Below are 23,576 nucleotides of genomic sequence, written 5' to 3' on the forward strand. Positions count from 1 at the left end.
TAATTTCGTCTATTGCCACGTCCACATCCATTGATACCTTCATGGTAATAATTTTGTCTTCTTTCAGACTTGTCACATATTGCTATCACATTCTCTTAAGGGAATGAGAATGGAGCAAATTCAATGGGACGGGTTTTCAATTCTTTGCCCACAATCATGGCAAGGGATAACTATTTTACCACTTTGGGTGGTTATAATTTCTTACTAACTCCATTAGAGTTATAATCAAAATTTATTGTCTTTGCTCGTATTTAAAATCAAATTATAGAATGTCAAGAATCTAAAAGAGAAAAATAAAGTAAAATACTTACCTTAAATCCAGAATTTAATCATGAAGGAAGTTCATGGAACAATTGACAACCATTATGCTCCATCCCAAAACTTCTACTCAATTGGTTAGAGTCTCGTGCTGATAACGTATTATAAAACAATAAAAGTAGAAGAACAATATTGCAGAGAAAAGTAGAGAGAGAGAATTCTTATTGATTTGGGATGAATTACAATAGAATAGAACCCTCTATTTATAGGGAGAGGGTGACTTAGCCACCAAGTAATGAACCCTGGAATCTCTCTAAATATAGATATTCACCATAAATACAATTCTATTTATAACAGTCGGGAAATTATATGCGAAAGCAAACTTAATCTTATGTACATTACTTCACAGTTTCACATCTTAGCAGCTTAAATTTAAACATTTATTGGTAGAGATTAGTTGTACTAATACTTTTCATTTTCCTTAACTGAAAAATCATTTTTAAAGAATTGGTCTAGAATTTGAAATCTTGTACTAGCAACTATCCCGATTCAAAAAAACAAAAACTTGCTAACGCACATCGAATATTTAGAAAATGCTGCGTCTTTTTTATGGGATTTTTACCTAGCTATACTATATTAGAAACTTATTTACATATATTCTCTATGTTTTGTAGTTTTTAATAAGTATCTAGGTTTTTCTTACAAATTGTATACGTTGCTCCTTAAAAGGCTCTCACCCCATTATTAGTGCCTTCAATTAAGGGATTCAGTTACACCCTTTTATTTTTTTCCTCTCTTCTCTTCTCTCTCTCCTTTTTTTTTTACATCAAAATTCTTTAATCTACAGTCAGAATCTCCATCTTCTCTCTCCCATAATTGACGACTTTATATTATTAAAAAACATTCAGAAATGTATGATAATTGTATCATAATTGTATTTGAATTGTATCATATACATCAATGACTAAAATATAATTGTATCATACTTGTATCACAATTGTATCTAACTTGTATCTGGTACATTAATACCCAAAATAGTAACCGATATAGTATTAATAAATTAATATACAATTATCATACCCGTGGTACAAACTGTGAAATTCGTCACGATCTCACAACTGCTCGTAACAATATACAATGAATATACAATTATCATACATTTGTAATACAATTCATGCAACAATTATGATACATATACAATTATAACACAATCGCGATACATTTTTGAAAAATTGTGATAAATTATGATCTTCATCTTCTTCAAGTTTCAATCACAACTCTATACTAAAAATTTTAATATAATCGTATTATAGTTGTATTAGTATTGTATCGAGTATTGTTTTGGATATTAATGTATCATATACAATAAAGATTTTAGAAAGAAAGAAAACAAGATTCAAAACTTACCGACTACTTGGTTCTAGAGCAATGTTCCAAATTCTATCTACATTGTATCAATAAGAAATAGGGATTTAGGGTTATTAGTAAGAAAGAAAAATTGAGTTTGAAAACCTTTGGAAAAGGAAAAGAATTGAAAATTAAAGAGAGATTTTGGGTGATTATTAAGAAAGAGAGAAAAAAAGAAATAGAATCTTAAATGTAGGGGAGGTTATTGAAAATGGGTTTAGGTGTCATGTAACTGACATGCTACAATTAAGGTATCTAAATTTTTTTTTTCTTTCTTTTTAATGATTTTGTATGTAACTTGTAAATATAGATATACAAAGTAATTAATAAGGAACCTAAATAAAGGTGGTAAAAATCCCCTTTTTATGTATTAGATTTTACGTTTTTGTTGCCCTCTTAGGTCTGGTCAACTTTCTTTTTCTTTTTCTTTTTCTTTGTCGGGAAATTATATGCGAAAGCAAACCTAAACTTCTGTACATTAGTTCAGAATTTCACATCTTAGCAGCTTAAATTTAAACATTTATTGGTATTAGTTGTACTAATACTTTTCATTTTCCTTAGCTGAAAAAACATTTTTGAAGAATTTGTCTAGAATTTGAAATCTTGTACTAGCAACTATCCCCTTCAAAATAAATTCAAGAAATAATAATAATAATAATAATAATAATAATAATAATAATAATAATAATAACCAAGCGCAAAATTATGTACGTCCATGTAGAGCTTCAATTTCATACCCAATTTATAGCTAATCAACTTCCTAGTGTAAATTTTCCATACTAATTACTAGGGGCGTACAAAGAAAACCGACAAATTGCACCAACCCGATAATCCGAATCAAACCGAGAAAAAAAACCCGACTATGGTTTGGTTTGATTTGGTTTGGTGTTGAAAAAAAAAACCCGACCATAACTGGTTTGGTTTGGTTTTAACTAAAGAAAGTCAAACCGAAATCAAACAAACCCAACATTACATATATAGAAATTTTAGATATATTTAATATATAACTATGATGAGTCGATCCACCTACACGTCTTGCTTTTACTGTTATATCGGGAGTTACTCCACGTATTGCTTGACGTAAAACGGATAGTGGATTTGTTTCTGTCTTTTGTTGAATCTTTTTCACGGCTCGATAGATAATTTGATAAGCCAATGATTTTTTTCCGTGTTTCAGAATACGGTTAACCAACATGTTAACTAATCGATTACGATAAATTGGATCGGATTTTGCTGTTTTTTTTTTACTGCAGTACCTCGACGTGACATGAGCGTGAAAGGGGTTCAAGAATCAGTTTTCTTTTATAAGGGCTAAATCACTTATTTTGGCTTTTTTACCCCATATTGTAGGGTGGATCTCGAAAGATATGAAAGATCTCCTCCAAGCCGTACATACGACTTTCATCGAATACGGCTTTCCGCAGAATTCTATATGTATCTATGAGATCGAGTATGGAAANTAAGAAGGTAAGAAATGGAGCTAAGAAGAAGAAGGGCAGTTAGTCAGAGAGAGAGAGAGATTTGGGAATTTTCTGTTTTATTGCTTCTAACCTCTAATATACAGTAACCGACATTTACTATACTAACCATCTAACTACTTTACTAACTAATTACTCTTCTAGAAGAGTACTAATATAATTACATGGTGTACAACTATGTATTTCAATACTCCCCCTCAAGTTGTGAATGAAAGATGTTTTTCATTCCCAACTTGGATAAAAGAACCATGTGCTGCTGACGTCCCAATGCCTTTGTTAGAATATTTGCAGGTCGACATTGAGTAGCAATATAGGCTGTTCTTGTTGAGTTGTGTCCCACGTCGGTGGGTTATGGTTATCTTGATCTCCTTATATGGTCTTGGGCAATCCTCACCTCATAAGCTAACTTTTGGGGTTGAGTTAGGCCCAAGGTCCATTCTTATCATGGTATCAGAGCTAGGCCCATCCCAACTTATTGCTACCGATGTTGGGCCCCTATTTATATTGTCCACGCTCCAGTTGCAGGCCTAGGCGTGAGGGAGGGTGTTGAGTTGTGTCCCACATCGGTGGGTTATGGGTATCTCGGTCTCCTTATATGGTCTTGGACAATCCTCACCTCATAAGCTAGCTTTTGGGGTTGAGTTAGGCCCAAGGTCCATTCTTATCAGTTCTGATAAATCCTTGCTGAATTTTTTCCTTGATAAAATGGCAATCTATCTCTATGTGTTTTGTTCTTTCATGATACATAGGATTTGCTACAATTTGCAGTGCAGCCTTGTTGTCACAGTATAGCTCCATAGGTGAAGTCAGATTTACTTGCAGTTCCTCTAATAGTCCCTTCAACCATACTAGTTCAACAATTGTGCTTGCCATGCTCCTGTACCCTGCTTCTGCGGAGCTTCTTGAAATGGTGTTCTGCTTCTTTGTCTTCCAAGAGATGAGTGAATTTTCTAGTCTTATATAGTACCCTGTCACTGACTTTCTTGACATAGGACATGAGGCCCAATTGAGTCACAAAATGCATGTATCTGCTCTTCACTCTTACTGGGCATAAGTAATCCCAAACCTGGCTGCTGCTTAACATACCTCACTACATATAGTGCTACTTCATAGTGTGATCTTTTTAGTACATGCATTAACTGACTAAGGCACTGGACTGCATATGAAATGTCAGGTCTGGTGATTGTGAGGTATTGTAGCTTCCCTATGAGTCTCTGATAACTCCCCCTGTCTACTAATTTTTCATCGTGGTTGCCAGTGTTAGTGCATTCATCAAACTCCACACTTGTGAGCTTCAAATTTTGTTCCATAGGTGTGTCTTTTGGTTTTGATCTTGCTAAACCGATTTCTGAAATCATCTCAAGTGCCTATTTCCTTTGTGACATAAGTATCCCTTCCTTTGATCTAGCAAACTCAATTCCTAGGAAGTATCTTAGTTCTCCTAGATCCTTTAGCTTGAAATTCTGTTGAAGTGAAGCTTTAGCCTGGTTTATTTCCTCTAAATCATTTCCTGTTACCAAGATGTCATCCACATATACAAGGACTAAAACAAACTTATTGTTGACAAGTCTAGTGAATAGAGAATATTCATGCTTGCTTTGTTGAAAACCAGCAGTGGTGAGGGCTTGTGTGAGCTTAAGGTTCCATTATATTGAGGCTTGTTTCAACCCATAAAGGGATTTGAGTAGTCTGCACACTTTGGACTCCCCCTGACTACCAAAGCCCAGGGATAATGTCATGTAAACCTCCTCATCAAGATCTCCATTAACGAATGCATTGTGCACATCTGATGTTTTATACGTCAATACCACACAAGAGGGGGGGTGATTTGTGTGGTACCCAATTTTGCGCTCTAGAAGAACCTGGTTCTTCTAGGTATTAACTCTACTGTTTGCGGAATAATAAGTACATAAAATAAAGAACACAGAGATTTTTACGTGGAAAACACCTGGCTCAAAAGGTGAAAAAATCACGACCTACTACTAAGTAGGATTTTCCCAAACTTCCACTAAAATCACTGAGCCAAAACAGCATTTACAAAACTCTTGTAAACGGAAGGATTAACTCTAATCCCGTTGTAGCACACAGCCTTAACTGTTGCGACAACTTCAAGTTAGCATATAACTTGAATACTCTAAGTACCTAATATAATTGCTTCTATAAAAGCTGAAAGGTACAAGTTTAAATCACATACTACAATTGAACTAGAATAAAAGAAAGACACAATTGAATTGGTTCTTCTATCTCGTCCAAGTAGCTTCAGGAATGCACACTCAAATCTCACATAAATTGCTTACAAAATTGCCTCGCTCTTTTGCTCTCAATTTAGTTTAACTTCTGCGTTTGTGCAATGTCTGTAAAAGAGAACAATCACTATTATTTAATGAGTTAGTAATTTGAGTTTGATTGAGACTCAATTGCTGATCTTCCATCGAAGTTGAGTCCTTGAACAACACAAACTCCAACACTATTTTTTATCCGAATTGTGTTCTCTTCACATAAGGAGACTTTCTCCCCTTATCCAATAAGCAACCTTTTCGATCAGATTCAGGAGATATTGCTGCTTGATCAATGAGAATTATCTCCTTCACGTGCATCTCACATGTGTAGATTGATCATCACTGTGCTTCACATGATGGACCTGGTCCATGACTGAGTTCATTTGTCATTCTTCAAAACTTTACCTGTTCTTGGGCCAACAAATTCCCCCTTTTTGATGATGACAAACTCTGTGCTTTTTACTGATCAAAAGACATGTAAGAACTCAGCTTAAATTTAAACATTTATTGGTATTAGTTGTACTAATACTTTTCATTTTCCTTAGCTGAAAAAACATTTTTGAAGAATTTGTCTAGAATTTGAAATCTTGTACTAGCAACTATCCCCTTCAAAAAAAATTCAAGAAATAATAATAATAATAACCAAGCGCAAAATAATGTACGTCCATGTAGAGCTTCAATTTTCATACCCAATTTATAGCTAATCAACTTCCTAGTGTAAATTTTCCATACTAATTACTAGGGGCGTACAAAGAAAATCGACAAATTGCACCAACCCGATAATCCGAATCAAACCGAGAAAAAAAACCCGACTATGGTTTGGTTTGATTTGGTTTGGTGTTGAAAAAAAAAACCCGACCATAACTGGTTTGGTTTGGTTTTAACTAAAGAAAGTCAAACCGAAATCAAACAAACCCGACATTACATATATAGAAATTTTAGATATATTTAATATATAAATATACTTATTGTGATGTAATTCATAAATATTTCTTAAACTTTTTCATAATTTTATCTTTTAAGGTATTATTAGTTCAAGGTTGGACTTAGAACTTTTGAATGTTCCAATAACTTTTAGGAATTTTTACCTCCTATAGCAAACCTTTATACCTTATTTATTATAAATAAATACCGTGTTATAAAATTATATTATATAACTACCTTTTAGGTTTTATAGCGAATTATCTATTTATGGTCACTTCCTACTGTTAAGCCATTTAAATACGATGTGAAATATTTTTCTCTCTTATAGTTTCTTTTCTCTCTCTCCCAATAATATCGGTATTGTATACAATTTTGTTAAACCCACGTTCTCTCTCCACTATCTCTCTCCCAACCCAGTATCTTCCCCATGAATACAGCCTCCATTATCAACTGATTCATCTCCATTCTCTCTCTTAATTTTCAAAATTGTTTGCCCAAAAAAGTTGTGGTAAGTGTTAAACTTGTTAGTTTTTCGCTGGCACATGTATTATTCTGTTTATTTGTACTTTTTTTTTTTGTAAAAACAATCACCATTGTTATCCTTTTACAGAAAACTCGAATTTTCTTCTTCAATGGCTGATTCAACTCCTTACAAGAGGGCTATCCGAGGTATACCGACCAAAGCACTAAATTTCGAAGGGCCATCTTTCAATTTGCAAATCACGCAAGCGGAACATGTATTTGCAGGTTCACCAGCAAATACAGTAGCGGAAAAGAGAACAAAAATACGCAATGACACATTGAAACAAGCCCAATTTGAGAAATTTCCGAAAGAATCAACACTTTCACTGTTTGTTTTTAGATGTATTTAGATATATTTGGATGTATTTAGATGACTTCCACGGTTGTACTTATGAATGTGTTATGTATTTCAAATACATGTATTTATCTGTATTTTACTGATAAATAGTTATTACAGTGACTTACACTGTTTGTTTTTAGATGTATTTAGTTGTATTGAGATATATTTAGATGTATTTATAAGACTTCCATTGTTGTACTTATGAAAAAGTTATGTATTCCAAATACATGTATTCATCTAAAATGAGTACATGTTTTGAAAATCTACAGAAGATCGCAACAGAAAAAGGAGGGATTGAGAATCTAGGGATTGCTCTGTTTTGTGGTCTTTTTCGGCTGGAAAATCTTTTCTTTAACGTGAAATACAGATTTTGCATGTTATAATTGAGTTAGTTGAGTTATATTAGTAGTCTCTCGCGTTAATTGATTCACTTACCGTTTTAAACAGCTAAAAATACCATTTTTTACGCAGTTTACGTTACTGTATTCACAAATACAGCTCGCAAATACAATCGAATACAACTGTTGCTTAGCTAGACTCCCCTGTTTCACACCGAGTTTTGCTACTCTATTCATGAATACAGTAGCTTAAATACATCGAATACACTCTATAACAATTGAAAACATAGCTATATGAGGTAATTTAGTAAATGGTAGCTATAGCTAGCTAATAACCACTAAACAATAGTGGTTTGTGAAAATTACTCTAAGTTTTATAGCCATTAATATAGGTAACTTAAATAATGCTAACAAAAGTTTAAATCAAAATCAAATCAATACTAACGCTAACAAAAGACATTCAATTCAATACTAGGAACGACAATGTATTGAATATCTATTTTTTGTTTTGCAATGATTTAGATAAAAATGCATAACCTATTTTATTTTTTCTTTAGCGTTTTGTCATGTAATTAATTAATACTCCCTTATTAGTCTACTTATTTGGCATGACTTAGTACTTTCAGATTATGTTTATTTTTATTATGACTTTTTAATTAGCAATATTTATATTACATAATTTTATTGTCTTTATTGTTGAATATTTTAGGATAATGCCACGACACATCTCATATTTTATATTATCTTCTTGAAAAATACCTTATATAGTTGTATCTTACATGGATTAAAGAATTTTTTTTAGCACAAGTTATATCTTTTGTGCTACGAAGATTTTACCGGAAAAAAACCCGAATAACCCGAAAATCCGAGATCGAAAAATCCGAATTTTATTGATTTGGTTTGATGTTTAGATTTAATAACCCGACACAATTGGTTTGGTTTGGTAATTGCAAAATTCGAACTAACCCAACCTATGTACACCCCTACTAATTACCCTAAAACGAGAAAAAGGTTAAAACACGATTATTTTGAGATACTGGAGTGAATACGTACGCTACATATTATAAAATTTTCCTCTCCTATTGTGACAAATAATTACTTTAATGAGTTGTGACCAAAGATTCTTGACTTTATTTAATCCTTATTCTTGATTAAAGCCTATTGTTTAGATCCACTAGTAATTACAAGATTTTACCTATCCGTTCGCTTAAGGCAGGTTCAACAAATAGAAACTAGTCTTAAATGTCAAAAAATTGATCAATATACTCGGCTAATTATATTAAACCAAGAAATATCACGTTGAAACATCACTATCCTAATTCCAAATGCATGGTACATTTAATTCTAATTTGGTGAAGAAAACAAAAACTTAAGTTTTATTTCATCAAAAACATAAGCTTAGAACTCTATATAAAGAGACTAAGATTAACCAGTCCTTCCCACGACTCATAAAGCAAAGAGCTATTGTCTAGCTACCAATGGCCTCTAAATTATTATTTGCATTTGTCTGCATTCTTCTTCTCTCCATTTCTGCACAGAGCTACACTCGTCGTGCTCGCGATCCTTGTAAAGAAATGATATTTTACTTTCACGATATTGTTTACAATGGTGAAAATTATAAGAACGCGACTTCAGCCATAGTTGGCGCGCCAGAATGGGGAAACAGGACCATAATGGCAAGTCCTAACAATTTTGGGGACTTAATTGTGTTTGATGATCCAATTACACTCGACAACAATTTACACTCAACCCCAGTTGGAAGGGCACAAGGCATGTATTTTTACGATCAAATGGACACTTTTAGTTCTTGGCTTGGTTTCTCTTTTGTGTTCAATAATACTGATTATAAAGGAAGCTTGAATTTTGCTGGTCATGACCCTTTGATGAACAAAACTAGGGATATTTCAGTAATTGGTGGAACTGGTGATTTTTTCATGGCTAGAGGAATAGCAACTTTGAGCACTGATGCATTTGAAGGAAGTGTTTATTTTCGACTTCGCGTCCATATTAAGTTGTATGAGTGTTGGAAATTGCTCTAGTTCCTCATTTTTTTTCTTTATTTGCATGTTAATCTTTGTTGAAGGATGACTTCAACTTATAATAAAGGGTCATGAAACATTTCTTGCTTTTTATTTTGTTGTTTTTCCATGAGTTGTGTATTTGTGCGGTCTATGAGAGTTTGAATTTGAGATAAGCCTTCAGAAAGCATAATAAATAAAATCGTGGAAATAATTTTTTTTGCTTTTGACAAATTAATATGTTCTCAATCCTCATTATGTTAGGGTTTCGTTTGTGAGGTAACGCATTTTAAGGTAATGCGCCCTCATCTTTCTTTCTCTTTTTCTGTTTAGTCACGTAACGCAATTTCACCAAATTAACTAGTTCTTTTCTTGAAAATTTTTATAAACTAATCCCTTATGTTTGGGGGTTGGTTTAAAATAGTCTTTTCAATATGCATCTGAACAATTTTAGTCCTTTATTTTTATTAAAAAACATATAAATAATCTATATGTTTTATCGAGTCCTAGAAATGGGAGAAGAACTATATGGGTGCCAGAGACGATTGGAGTCTCTTCACCTTTAATTAAAGGTTTTAAATTCGAGTCCTAGAAATGGAGAATTTTTGATAAAGAATGTTTTATCGTTTTAGTAGGCCTACCCAACACGAATTCCAATTAATTGGAAGGCTGTAAATTTTGCCCGGCTCTTTGATGTCTTATAGGCAATTCCTAACCCAATTTATGAGCATAATAATATGTAAAATGAACAAATAAATAAATTACAATATTATACTGTAAGGCTTTAGCAATTAGCATCTTGTTTTGTCATCAAAATTAGTGATATGTGCGGAAATTATTTTGTTCGTTAGTCTTAAAAGAGTTTAACTTCTCAATTCTCATAGTACAAGTTTTTTGCACAATTAAGTCATCTATAAATAGTACTATTAACTAGCGGTGTGTATAAATTAGGCTCCCATTTTACCATAGATTTTTGGATTTATTTTTTCAAAAAAAAAAAAAAAAAAAATTGAAAACATTGTTTGTTTATGAAATATGATCGTATTTTGGAGGAAAAAAATTCAAAAATTTTCAAGTTTTCAAAAACTGGTTTACGGCAGTTTTTGGGTGAAAATTTTTCTTTCACTCACTGAACTTCAACTTTTCTTCAAGTAAAATGCATGTTCATATACAACTTCAACTTTTCTTCAAATAAAATGCATGTTCATACATAACTTCAACTTTCAAAAATTATTTTTCAATACAACTTCAAAAACTTTTGTTTCAAGTTTTAATCAAATCTATGTCCAAACGCTAGCTAAATCTGTCTCACAAATACATCTGCATTGACTTGTTTCCTGCATGATATTTATGTACGTCTACTAGACATTATTATACTACATTCCATGGTGTAATAAATAAGCTAACCTGCTTAATTATTTGCTGAAATGATTTTTTTTCAGTTCAACCTTTGTTTGTATTTTTTTTTTTTTAAAAGAACTTCAGAAAAGGTTGGGATTTTATATTAGGTTTTACGTTTTGTTATTGGTCAACTTTCTTTTTCTTTTTTTATTCGGGAAATTATAAGTGAAAGCAAACCTAATTTTCTATGCATTAGTTCACATATTAGCAGCCAAAATTAAGACATATAGTGGTAGTGATTAGTTGTACTAATACTTTTCATTTTCCATAACTAAAAGAATCATTTATAAAGAAGGAAAAAATGACACCGTATAGCCGCTAAAATAATTGCTGAAAAAAAGTATAAATTTTGTATATATACATTCTGTATGTTATATACAAAAATTATACAAATTTTATACACTTTTTCGGCTACCAGATGTAAATAGTTTCTGGCGCGGGTTAAAAGTGATAATACCCCTACAAAGAATTGCGACTTTAGCCCACAATTTTTATATGTATAATTGTATTAGACTTTATTTCAAATCTTGAAAAACGACGTCCAAACTTTATACTTCAAAGGGAAAAATTGAGTGCAAAACTATGTCCATCTAAAGCTTCAAATTTTCATGCTCAATTTTTAGCTATTCAACTTCCTAATAAAAACTATATAACCCTAAGTTAACCCTTTAACTTGAAAAGGATAAATGCAATTATTTGAAATATGTTATGGAATTCGTGATAGGGCTGTGCATGGATCGGATCGGATCGGATTTAACACATTTCGGATAGGATCGGATTTAGCACATTTCGGATCGGATTGCGGATTTCGGATTCTAAAAAATGCAATCCGAATCCGATCCGAATTAATATCGGATTGGATCGGATTTTAAATTTTGGATCGGATCGAATTTTCGAATTTCGGATCAGATTATTATGCCTCAAAGTTGCAAACTCATATGTATATTTTCTTTGTAAAAGAGGCAATACAGTAAGAAAATTCATGTTTCTGCAATTATAAGAGTACTATGATGCCAATATAGCTAAATCCATCAATTGTAAAGGTAATAATGTCACGACCCAAAATCCATTAAGGGTCGTGATGGCGCCGGACACCACTGTCACGCAAGCCAACATCAAATAATTAGTTAAATTCTCATTTTAGTATTTTTAAAATCATTTCTTTTCCTTTCATTAAACAATAACTGACGGACTTCACCGAGTAAATAATGATGTCTTTAACAAATTTAAATACTAAATAATTCCATAGTCATCCCAGAACCCGGTGTCACAAAGTGCATGAGCAATTTCTAGGAAATAAAATGTAATACAATAACTGTCCGGAATACGGATTGGACAAAAAATAAAATACAATACTCTGAAGGAGACCCTGCTGGCTGCAGGTCGTCTCGAGAGATGCAGCTCACCTAAGTCTCCGTATCAAACATGCTGCTGCGCCCAACGAGGCCAATGGACATACGTGTGCCTGTGCAACAAAAATGCACAGCAAGTGTAGTATGAGTACGAAAGCAATGCGTACCCAGTAAGTATATCGTCTAATCTCGAAGAAGTAGTGACGACAGGTCGACTTTGGCACTTACTAGTGGTCCAATAATAATGATGTAAAAATTCGTGGATTTTATAAGGTGACTGCAAACTTAATAAGCATGAAGCAGGTAATCAATTCTTTGGTTAATAGAAATTTCCAAGTTCATATTTCATCATTTATTAATTTATCTCAGGCCAGGGAGATAATATCCAATTTTGTAAATCTTAAGGCAAGCAATACAAGCATGCACAAATCATGCCGAGGTCGTACGACGCGAATTACCCCGCTCGCGAATTATACATGCGACGGGGTCAAATATAAATAAAAGAATAACCACACTCGCGAATCATACATGCGACGCGGGTACACATAGATACACACATTCAAACAGTCAATCAAGACTTCATCAGGGAAACAATTACCCAAGGAAATGACAACTTCTCTTTTAACAGTCAAGAAAGTGATGTTTAGCCTTTTAGAAATTATTTACCAAGTTCGATATGATTTGAGCTTCTTAAATTGTCAATAAAATTACAAGTACGGCAAGTAAAGCATGCTTTTGGGTCCTAGACTACCCGGACTTAAGCATAATAGTAGCTACGCACGGACTCTCGTCACCTCGTGCGTGCGTAGCCCCCATAAATAGGAGCACATATTTACTTATTTCACCTATGGGGTTAATTCCCTCTTACAAGGTTAGAAAGGAGACTTACCTCGCTCCGAAGTTCCATAACCGGCATTCCACGCCCTTCCGATGACTCTAATCGATACACAACGCTCCAAAACTAGCCAATACTTATGCAAACTCATTAATATATGCTCATTTACTCATTATAATCCAATTTATAATAATTTCTAACCCCGATCGAAAAGTCGATAAAAATCACCCTCGGGCCCACTTGCCCGGATTCCGAGATTTTTCGAAGATAAACTTTACCCATAACCTCACGAACTCAAATATATAAATTACTCTCAATCCCATGTCCAGTTTCGTGGCCAAAATCAAAAATATAAATTTCTAGGTTTTGCTTCCAAATTCCATAATTTCTCCAAATTTCCATGACTAAATCCATATATAAACCTTGTATATAACTCAAAACTAGTGGAAACCACTTACCTCATGCTTGGTGATGAAAATAGCACTCCAAAGTTGCTCCAAAATCGGCTCTCATAGAGGAAATGGGGATGAAATGAGCCCAGCCCCCGGCTTTTAAAAGACAATGCCCAGCGATTCTTCGCACCTGCGGTCACTTGACCGCTTTTGCGGTTCCGCAGGTGCGGACAAAGCACCGATTCTGCGGTCCAGGGCTTCCAGCCCATTTCCGCTTCTGCGCCTTCTCTTCCGCAGGTGCGGTCTCGTTTCTGCGGCGAGATGACCGCATCTGCGGTCCCAGCACTCCCAGCCAAAATCGCATTTGCGACCCTCATGGCTGCTTCTGCGGCTCCGCACCTGCGGTCAAAACCTCGCAGGTGCAGTTACACCAGATGACAGCAGCCCTCAGCCTTTCTTCCAAGTCCAACTCGATTTGTTTACCATCCGGATTCCACCCGAGGCCCTCTGGGCCTTAGCCAATTATACTAACACGTCCGAAAACACATCACGAACTTAGTCGAGCCTTCAAATAACATCACACAACGTCAAAATCACGAATCACAACCCAATTCAAGCTTAATGAACTTTAGAACTTCAAACTTCAACATTCGATGCCGAAACCTATCAAATCACGTCCGATTGACCTCAAATTTTGCACACAAATCATATTTGACATTACGGACCTACTCCAACTTCCAGAATCGAAATCCTACCCCGATATCAAAAAGTCCACTTTCGGTCAAACTTCTCAAAAACCTTCAAATTTCTAACTTTAGCCAAATGACTCCAAAATGACCTACGGACCTCCGAATCCACTTCCGGACGCGCCCCCAATACCAGAATCACCATACGGAGCTATTCCCAGACTCAGAATCCCAAACGGACATCGATAATACTGAAATGCACTTCAACCCAAACTTATGAAATTCTTCCAGAATGCTAACTTCCACAATAGGCGCTAAAACGCTCCCGAGTCATCCAAAACCCGATCCGGACATACGTCCAAGTCCAAAATCATCATACGAACCTGTTGGAACCTTCAAATCCCGAATCCGAGGTCTTTCACTCATAAATCAGACCTTAGTCAATTATTTCAACTTAAAGCTTCCGAAATGAGAATTTTCTTTCCAAATCAACTCCAAACTTTCCGAAATTCAATTCCGACCATGCGTACAAGTCATAATACCTGAAGTGAAGCTGCTCATGGTCTCAAACTGCTGAAAGACGCGCGAGAGCTCAAAACGACCGGTCGAGTCGTTACATTCTCTCCCACTTAAACATACGCTCTTCCTCGAACGTGCTAAGAACTGCGCTGGAGTTGTCTGAAATCACTGTTAAACACCTCGTGCACCTACCCATGCTACTACAACTCAGTTGAGCACATTAGCTCGAGCAAATCTGAAGATATTCTCTTTTATTCAAGCAAATAAGCTTAGAACCCAATTCAAACACCCGAAATTCTCTGTAAGGCCTGCTTCCAACCTACGAACACCGTATCAATCGCTGCACGATGCAACGATACATGATTGCATACCTTTGCTGAATTCACACTTTGCATTGCATAACCCACATGACCATAATAACATCCTCTGATAACAATAGCCGAAACTCCACGAATCTGATGCTCCCAACACAACTCGTGACATATATAAATCTTGTCCCAACTTTTACAATACCTCCACGACGGAAGAGATGTGTAGAAATTCATAACCAACTGTCGAGTCAACCAAATCATTGAGGCTACACTCCTGACAAGAACCACTACCTCATTTTGAACCAAATAATGGTATTTGCTCTTTCATATACTTCATATAATCCGATCGCACTGATCCTAGATCCAATAATCTCGTCTCACCCAGTACGAGCTGCTCAGGCAATAAGCCACCCCGGACATGACCAAAAGTCTCATATGATGCCACAATGCGCCAATAAGCTATAAGCTCGAATGTGATACATAAGGAGAACGAACTCTGGAAGGGACTACTCAACTCACGCAACTAATTAGACAACCGAAAAGGTGATATAAACCTTCCACAGAAAATGGGAAACAAAAACACACAAAAATAAATGTAGGGCACTATACTCGACATCACATTGTTGCGGCGTGCAACCCGATCCAAACAACATACCCGTGGCGGCGTGCCACCCGATCCACACAACATACCTGTGGCGGCGTGCCACCCGATCCACACATAAAATTCACATAAGGAGATACTTACCGAGCTAAATCGCTCATTACTACAAAATACCGAATATCGGTCACAAACACGCTAAGTACATAATACCATCCTGGGGAGACAGATAGAGTCATACGCTACAAAACTCAAGCACAACTGAGGTGCGATATATGATCTGAGTCTCAAGAGCCATCCTGCTCACATAACACCATCGCTGCCGGAACCTCAACACATAAGAAATTTATCAAGCCGTTTCACAACTCACACGGCACAACATAATATTACATGAAATAGCCGATGACAAAACGACATCCTACGTCCGAATACCCCTCCATGAGGAGTGCTATGTTGAAATGAACACATCTGGCCTGATATAGAGCCTATATTCATATTTAAATCCACTCATAGCCGTCAAGCCGATTCTGATCTCACCGTACTAGGCTAATAACCTTTCAAGGGTTCATTATAACCCCTTTTTCCCATAACATACAAGAACAACCATCACAAACAGAACAAACTCCCACATTCCACAACCAAATGAACCGTGCGCCCTCCAGGCATAAATTCTCAAATTAGCACTATTACCACAATCTTCACACTTGGTTTAAATCTTCTATCAATCAGGTGACTACATGTCACACTTATACAATCTTCCCGTGGGATATGCTCCCACGACCTTCCACACTAGGTAACAAGTCTGCACATCCATACCACCGACCGCACTAAAGCTGTAGAGCAAATCAAGAATCCACACATCAATACACAAGGCCTCTTACACACGACATCGACCTTAGGTGACGCCGAAAACAATACCATCTTACTTTAAACATCCAAATCCTTTTCCTGCTCATCCGAGCTCATGACATCCTTGTCAACACCGAACCGCAATCTTGAGTCCTCAACTTTCGAATCCCATGCAACTTGATGCACTTAATCACGCCAATGCGCAAGAGTACAAGAATTTCATCATAACTCCTGAACCACTAATAGGGTAAACACTTCATCATATAGAAACCTTCTAATTAACTCATTTCAAGAGAACCATTGCAACACGTGACTGAATTCTCATGTCCGCAGAAAATTCCAACCTCAAGTAGTGGTCTAAACCGCCATGACTCTTCCGGGATCCATCTACACATAACAGGTTATAACACTTGAATACTTCCAAATAAAATCAATTACGGCGGCCGTCAAGCCTCTCACGCACCGCCACAAATCACATGAATAACTTAATCATGCTGAAGGAACTGATCACCGCCACCATTATGCCAATTCAACCATGGCTAACCAATCTAACTTTTCTAGTTCATCCTTATCTTGCCTTAGAGATAATAATAATAGCTCCATTCCTTACATCACCAACCTAAATCCGCACCCATCTTGAGTGACCCCCATTCCACGACACTACATTGTCTCCAAACCCATGAACCGTTTCATACCCTCCTTGCACGCACATTCGCATCTTCAACTGATATACCCATTCTGATAATTCCTCTACGAATCCGAAGTCATTTTCTCTTCTTTTTTTCCCTCCAAATGCTACACTGCAAGTCAAAAATATCATAGAACATTCCGTGCCTCTTATCATAATCCGCTACAAAAGATCGATTCTTAACCATACAGCGGGCTCGAAATTCTTAGGCACCGCATCTTTAACATTTGAATTTGCTAGGACCGCTGTTAAGAGTCACCCACTCTGGCTTGGTCCCGAATATAATCAACTCCAAGGCTCCGCTGGCACATGAACACCCACCTCAATGAAGCACTCGACTAAATCACTTCCGTTGTAAATCACCTTTGTACGAAGCATAAATCTTGAATCTTCCCAAAGCCCAAACATGAGTCAATAAGGCCAACTACAGCACACCTTTATCAATTCCTTTGCTCAATTTACCACTTATATACTTTTCCCTTAGCTATATTAACTCACCAATACGTCGATAACCCGAAACCTCACAAGTAGATAACCATGCAACCCAATCGTAGGCGGTGGGACTTTCCCACTTAGCTTGAAGCTACTATTACACAACCCCGGAACCCACCAAGATTCTTTCTTCATTGTTGGCATGATCTTGCACAATCAACCCGCCAAATTCCTCGAAATCCTTCTATTAGCACTTCATGAACACTCTGAATCTCTAGCAACATTCACATTTTCGACCTCTTACTGGATGGTCAGTAAAATCCTCCGCAGAAGCTTTGCCAACCACGCGACCGCTGACCTGCTCACAGGAGATAACCCACCTGTGGAAATTACATGCCGACATCTCCCAACGATGTTGCATTGCACAATTACTACGAAATCAATAACCCATCATGAGCCCATGCTCATTCACTAGCTGCACAAGTCCGTTTACTCCTTATGGACATCAACTAAATGTGCGACAATACCTCCAAATCCAAAGCCATGTTGTATCCAATTTCATATCAAACAACTCATTTCTGTTGCATCCAATCTCCTACCGTATAATAGCCAATATTTCAAATTAAGCCCGTAGACTCAATCGCTGTCCACTAAAATTCCCAATCACTCCAACTTTCCTCAAGGTGTGTAGTTACCCTGCCACTGAACCCATATGCTACTCTGCCACTCTCCCACTTTGGTCAAACTCACTCCTATAAGCAACTACTTCACTTTCGCTTCTTACACCTGGCCTTCTAGAAATTTAACCACTGCCTGACACTTTCCACATGTCGTTCCTCATCCATTGCTGCCCAGTTGTTGCCTTAAATCAATATCTATCTCCGTAGCACTTGAACTAACAGATCGCTACTACTTTAAACCTTTCCGAAGATTATCTTTCTCGAGCCGTCAACATTAGAAACATTGATCCGATCCTGAACCACCACACACCGTGATCTCTGACAGCCGCTTTCCCGATACTATTTCACAATACCTCGCCCAAAGGCGAATTGAAGAAGATCACAACACCGGTGAACTTAACACATTCAATCGAGGACGACGACACCACGTTGCAGATGGAAATTCCACCATACTTGAAAACACCAAGTCTCGTTACTCTATCAACCCAAACCTGAACATTTATAGTCCGATTGCCTTTCCTCCGCCAGAAATAAAATACCGAATCTCTGAATCATGCTCTGAGTAGACCTCTTTTCGAGTCATTCACTGCCCCGATGCATAGGCAAGTATCCTACCATCACATCAATATTGTGCGATAATCGTTCATGAGCATCATAACAACCTGTGTATAGCCGCAAAGCTCTCAGAAGTACCGCTACTGGGTTAAAACGATAGAATATCCTTCCGCAAGGCGACGATAATAGCCCAAACAACTACGCAATGAGAAACATCCTGCACCACATCTGTAGTATTATTACAATTCCTCACTTCCCGATATGATAAGCGCTTCACGTCACATAAGATTGAATGGGAAGGAAACGAAGGCATAATCCTGAAAGGAATCAAATCGCACGATGAGGAATCAAGAAGGGAAGTGCTCCTAACAGCCCGGTAGCCTCTCGAAGATAAGTATAGACGTCTCCGTACCGATCCGCAAGACTCTACTAGACTTGCTCACGACTCGTGAGACTCTACTAGACTTGCTCACGAGTACGAAAGCAACGCGTACCCAGTAAGTATCCCGTCTAATCTCGAAGAAGTAGTAACGAGAGGTCAACTTTGACACTTACTAGTGGTCCAATAATAATATAACAATGATGCGAAAAATCGTAGATTTTATAAGGTGACTGCAAACTCAATAAGCATGAAGCAGGTAATCAATTCTTTGGTTAATAGAAATTTCCAAGTTCATATTTCATCATTTATTAATTTATCTCAGGCTAGGGAGACAATATCCAATTTTGTAAATCTCAAGGCAAGCAATACAAGCATGCGCAAATCATGCCGAGGCCGTACGGCCCGATCCAATAATATTTAAATTGTGCACTGTCAGAGGGTCGAATGGCGCGAACCATAGATGCATCTATTACCCCGCTCGCAAATCATACATGCGACGCGGTCAAATATAAATAAAAGAATTACCCCGCTCGCGAATCATACATGCGACGTGGCTACACATAGATACACACATTCAAACAGTCAATCAAGACTTCATCAGGGAAACAATTACCCAAGGAAATGACAACTTCTCTTTTAACAGTCAAGAAAGTGATGTTTAGCCTTTTAGAAATTATTTACCAAGTTCGATATGATTTGAGCTTTTTAAATTGTCAATAAAATTACAAGTACGACAAGTAAAGCATGCTTTTGGGTCCTAGACTACCCGGACTTAAGCATAATAGTAGCTACGCAAGGACTCTCGTCACCTCGTGCGTGCGTAGCCCCCACAAATAGGAGCACATATTTACTTATTTCACCTATGGGGTTAATTCCCTCTTACAAGGTTAGAAAGGAGACTTACCTCGCTCCGAAGTTCCATAACCGGCATTCCACGCCCTTCCGATGACTCTAATCGATACACAACGCTCCAAAACTAGCCAATACTTATGCAAACTCATTAATATATGCTCATTTACTCATTATAATCCAATTTATAATAATTTCTAACCCCGATCGAAAAGTCGATAAAAATCACCCTCGGGCCCACGTGCCCGGATTCCGAGATTTTTCGAAGATAAACTTTACCCATAACCTCACGAACTCAAATATATAAATTACTCTCAATCCCATGTCCAGTTTCGTGGCCAAAATCGAAAATATAAATTTCTAGGTTTTGCTTCCAAATTCCATAATTTCTCCAAATTTCCATGACTAAATCCATATATAAACCTTGTATATAACTCAAAACTAGTGGAAACCACTTACCTCATGCTTGGTGATGAAAATAGCACTCCAAAGTTGCTCCAAAATCGGCTCTCATAGAGGAAATGGGGATGAAATGAGCCCAGCCCCCGGCTTTTAAAAGACAATGCCCAGCGATTCTTCGCACCTGCGGTCACTTGACCGCTTTTGCGGTTCCGCAGGTGCGGACAAAGCACCGATTCTGCGGTCCAGGGCTTCCAGCCCATTTCCGCTTCTGCGCCTTCTCTTCCGCAGGTGCGGTCTCGTTTCTGCGGCGAGATGACCGCATCTGCGGTCCCAGCACTCCCAGCCAAAATCGCATTTGCGACCCTCATGGCTGCTTCTGCGGCTCCGCACCTGCGGTCAAAACCTCGCAGGTGCAGTTACACCAGATGACAGCAGCCCTCAGCCTTTCTTCCAAGTCCAACTCGATTTGTTTACCATCCGGATTCCACCCGAGGCCCTCGGGGCCTTAGCCAATTATACTAACACGTCCGAAAACACATCACGAACTTAGTCGAGCCTTCAAATCACATCACACAACGTCAAAATCACGAATCACAACCCAATTCAAGCTTAATGAACTTTAGAACTTCAAACTTCAACATTCGATGCCGAAACCTATCAAATCACGTCCGATTGACCTCAAATTTTGCACACAAACCATATTTGACATTACGACCTACTCCAACTTCCGGAATCGAAATCCTACCCCGATATCAAAAAGTCCACTTCCGGTCAAACTTCTCAAAAACCTTCAAATTTCTAACTTTAGCCAAATGACTCCAAAATGACCTACGGACCTCCGAATCCACTTCCGGACGCGCCCCCAATACCAGAATCACCATACGGAGCTATTCCCAGATTCGGAATCCCAAACGGACATCGATAACACTGAAATGCACTTCAACCCAAACTTATGGAATTCTTTCAGAATGCTAACTTCCACAATGGGCACTGAAACGCACCCGGGTCATCCAAAACCCGATCAAGACATACGTCCAAGTCCAAAATCATCATACGAACCTGTTGGAACCTTCAAATTCCGATTCAGAGGTCATTTACTCATAAATCAAACCTTAGTCAATTCTTTCAACTTAAAGCTTCCGAAATGAGAATTTTTTTTCCAAGTCAACTCCAAACTTCCCGAAATTCAATTCCGACCATGCGTACAAGTCATAATACCTGAAGTGAAGCGGCTCATGGTCTCAAACTGCTGAACGACGCGCTAGAGCTCAAAACGACCGGTCGGGTCGTTACAAAAAACTTGGAGGAAAATGTAAAGGAAGTACTAATTATCCGAAATTAAAGTTTAGTATTTATACATGCCCTAATAATTTCGGATTTCGGATCGGATTGTATTAAAATTATACCAATCCGAATCCGAATCCGAATCCGATCCGAAATCCGAAATTTAGTAAACACAATCCGAAATCCGATCCGATCCGAAATTGAACGGATCGGTTCGGATTTCGGATATCCGATCCAAATGAACAGCCCTAATTCGTGAGGAATATTCTCAAATTTTCCTCTCCTAACCAACAAATTTGTGAAATATGAGGTGACAAGGAATCTTGACATAGATTCTTTTTCCATGATCTTAATAATATCAATCACCAAAAGTTTTATTGTTTATACCCGCTTGTTACAATATTTGAATTTTGTGTTAGCTGAAGGCAGGTTAATTCAATAAATTGAAACAAATCTCACATGTCGAACTGAATATATAGTGCTAAATAATTAACCAAGAAATTTATGTTGAGACATTGCTATCCTAATTCTAGATGCATGGTGATCAAATAAGCTAAAAATTTAGTTACCTTTTAATTTAGTTTATCAACACATACACACAGAAGGAGAGTCTTGGAGCAATGATTAAGTTATTTTTATGTGATCTATATGTCAGGGTTTCAAATCGTGGAAGTAGCCATTAATGCTTGCATTAAAATAGGCTGTCTACATCACACCACTTAGAGTGCGGTCCTTCCCCGGACCATGCATAAATGCGAGATATTTTGTACACCGGGCTGCCTTTTATATTTTAACACACACACACAAAATCTTCAAATCCAATTAGATCATCCTTTTCTCTCCCAAATTTTGTATAACAATGGCTTCTAAGTCTTTGTTGTAACTACTACAAGAAATTGTCAAATTAAAAAGAACTAATCGCCTCAAAATTAAAACATGCAATATACTGTTACAAATAAAATTATATTGACTGTTACTGTATATAAATTACATCTTTTCCAGCGTGAAACTAGTACGTTATTAGACACTATATTATACGTTGCATGCTGTAATGAATAAGCCCACCTATTTACTTGTTAAGTTATTTTATATTTCAGTTCAAACTTGTTTGGTATTTAAAAAATTGCTTTCTTACGCACATCGAATCTTCAGAAAAGGCTGGGTATTTTAGCTTTCTGGTCAACTTTCTTTTTCTTTTTCTTTCTTTCAGGAAATTATATACGAAATCAAACCTAATCTTCAGCACATTATAATTATTTGACATCTTAGCAGCTTAAAGTAATACATTTAGTGGTAGTGATTAGTTGTACTAATACTTTTCGTTTCCCTAAGTGAAAATTCATTTTTAAGGAATTGCAATTTATGCGCACTGAAGTGAATACATACGTGAGCTACATCAAATTTTTGGGACGTAATTACTTATGAGTTGTGACCAAAGAATCTTGACTTTAATTATTTGATTTTTTTCCATGATCCTAATAATATGAACGATCAAAGCGGCACTGAATAGTATGACATAGTGGTCAATAAAGTGGGTTGAGAATCATGAAGTTTGTTATTTAAATTCACCTAAAACAAAAACACTAGGTGATTTCTTCTCGAACATCATGATTAAAAAAAAAAATACTCCATATATGAACGATCTAAGCCTATTGTTTGAAGGCAGGTTCAACAAATGGAAACAAGTTGAAACTATTGTTTGAAGTTGCAACTGCAAATATATATATATATATATATATATATATATATATATATATATATATATATATATATATATATATATATATATATATATAT

General features: G+C 36.6%; 1 protein-coding gene across 1 annotated transcript; it reads left to right on the forward strand.

The window, feature by feature from the left end:
* Nucleotides 1-8,993: 8,993 nt before the first annotated feature.
* LOC109221158 (disease resistance response protein 206-like) lies at nt 8,994-9,678 on the forward strand. The gene has a single exon (XM_019385622.1). It carries the CDS (start codon nt 9,025-9,027, stop codon nt 9,583-9,585), a length of 561 nt encoding a protein of 186 aa, XP_019241167.1. The 5' UTR covers nt 8,994-9,024; the 3' UTR covers nt 9,586-9,678.
* Nucleotides 9,679-23,576: the final 13,898 nt, after the last annotated feature.

Source organism: Nicotiana attenuata, unplaced genomic scaffold, assembly GCF_001879085.1.
Source record: "Nicotiana attenuata strain UT unplaced genomic scaffold, NIATTr2, whole genome shotgun sequence".
NCBI classification, from domain to species: Eukaryota; Viridiplantae; Streptophyta; class Magnoliopsida; order Solanales; family Solanaceae; genus Nicotiana; species Nicotiana attenuata.

What these genes read in the sequence shown, in the direction of transcription:
- LOC109221158 (XM_019385622.1), top strand. Translation starts at nt 9,025, where the DNA reads ATGGCCTCTAAATTATTATTTGCATTTGTCTGCATTCTTCTTCTCTCC.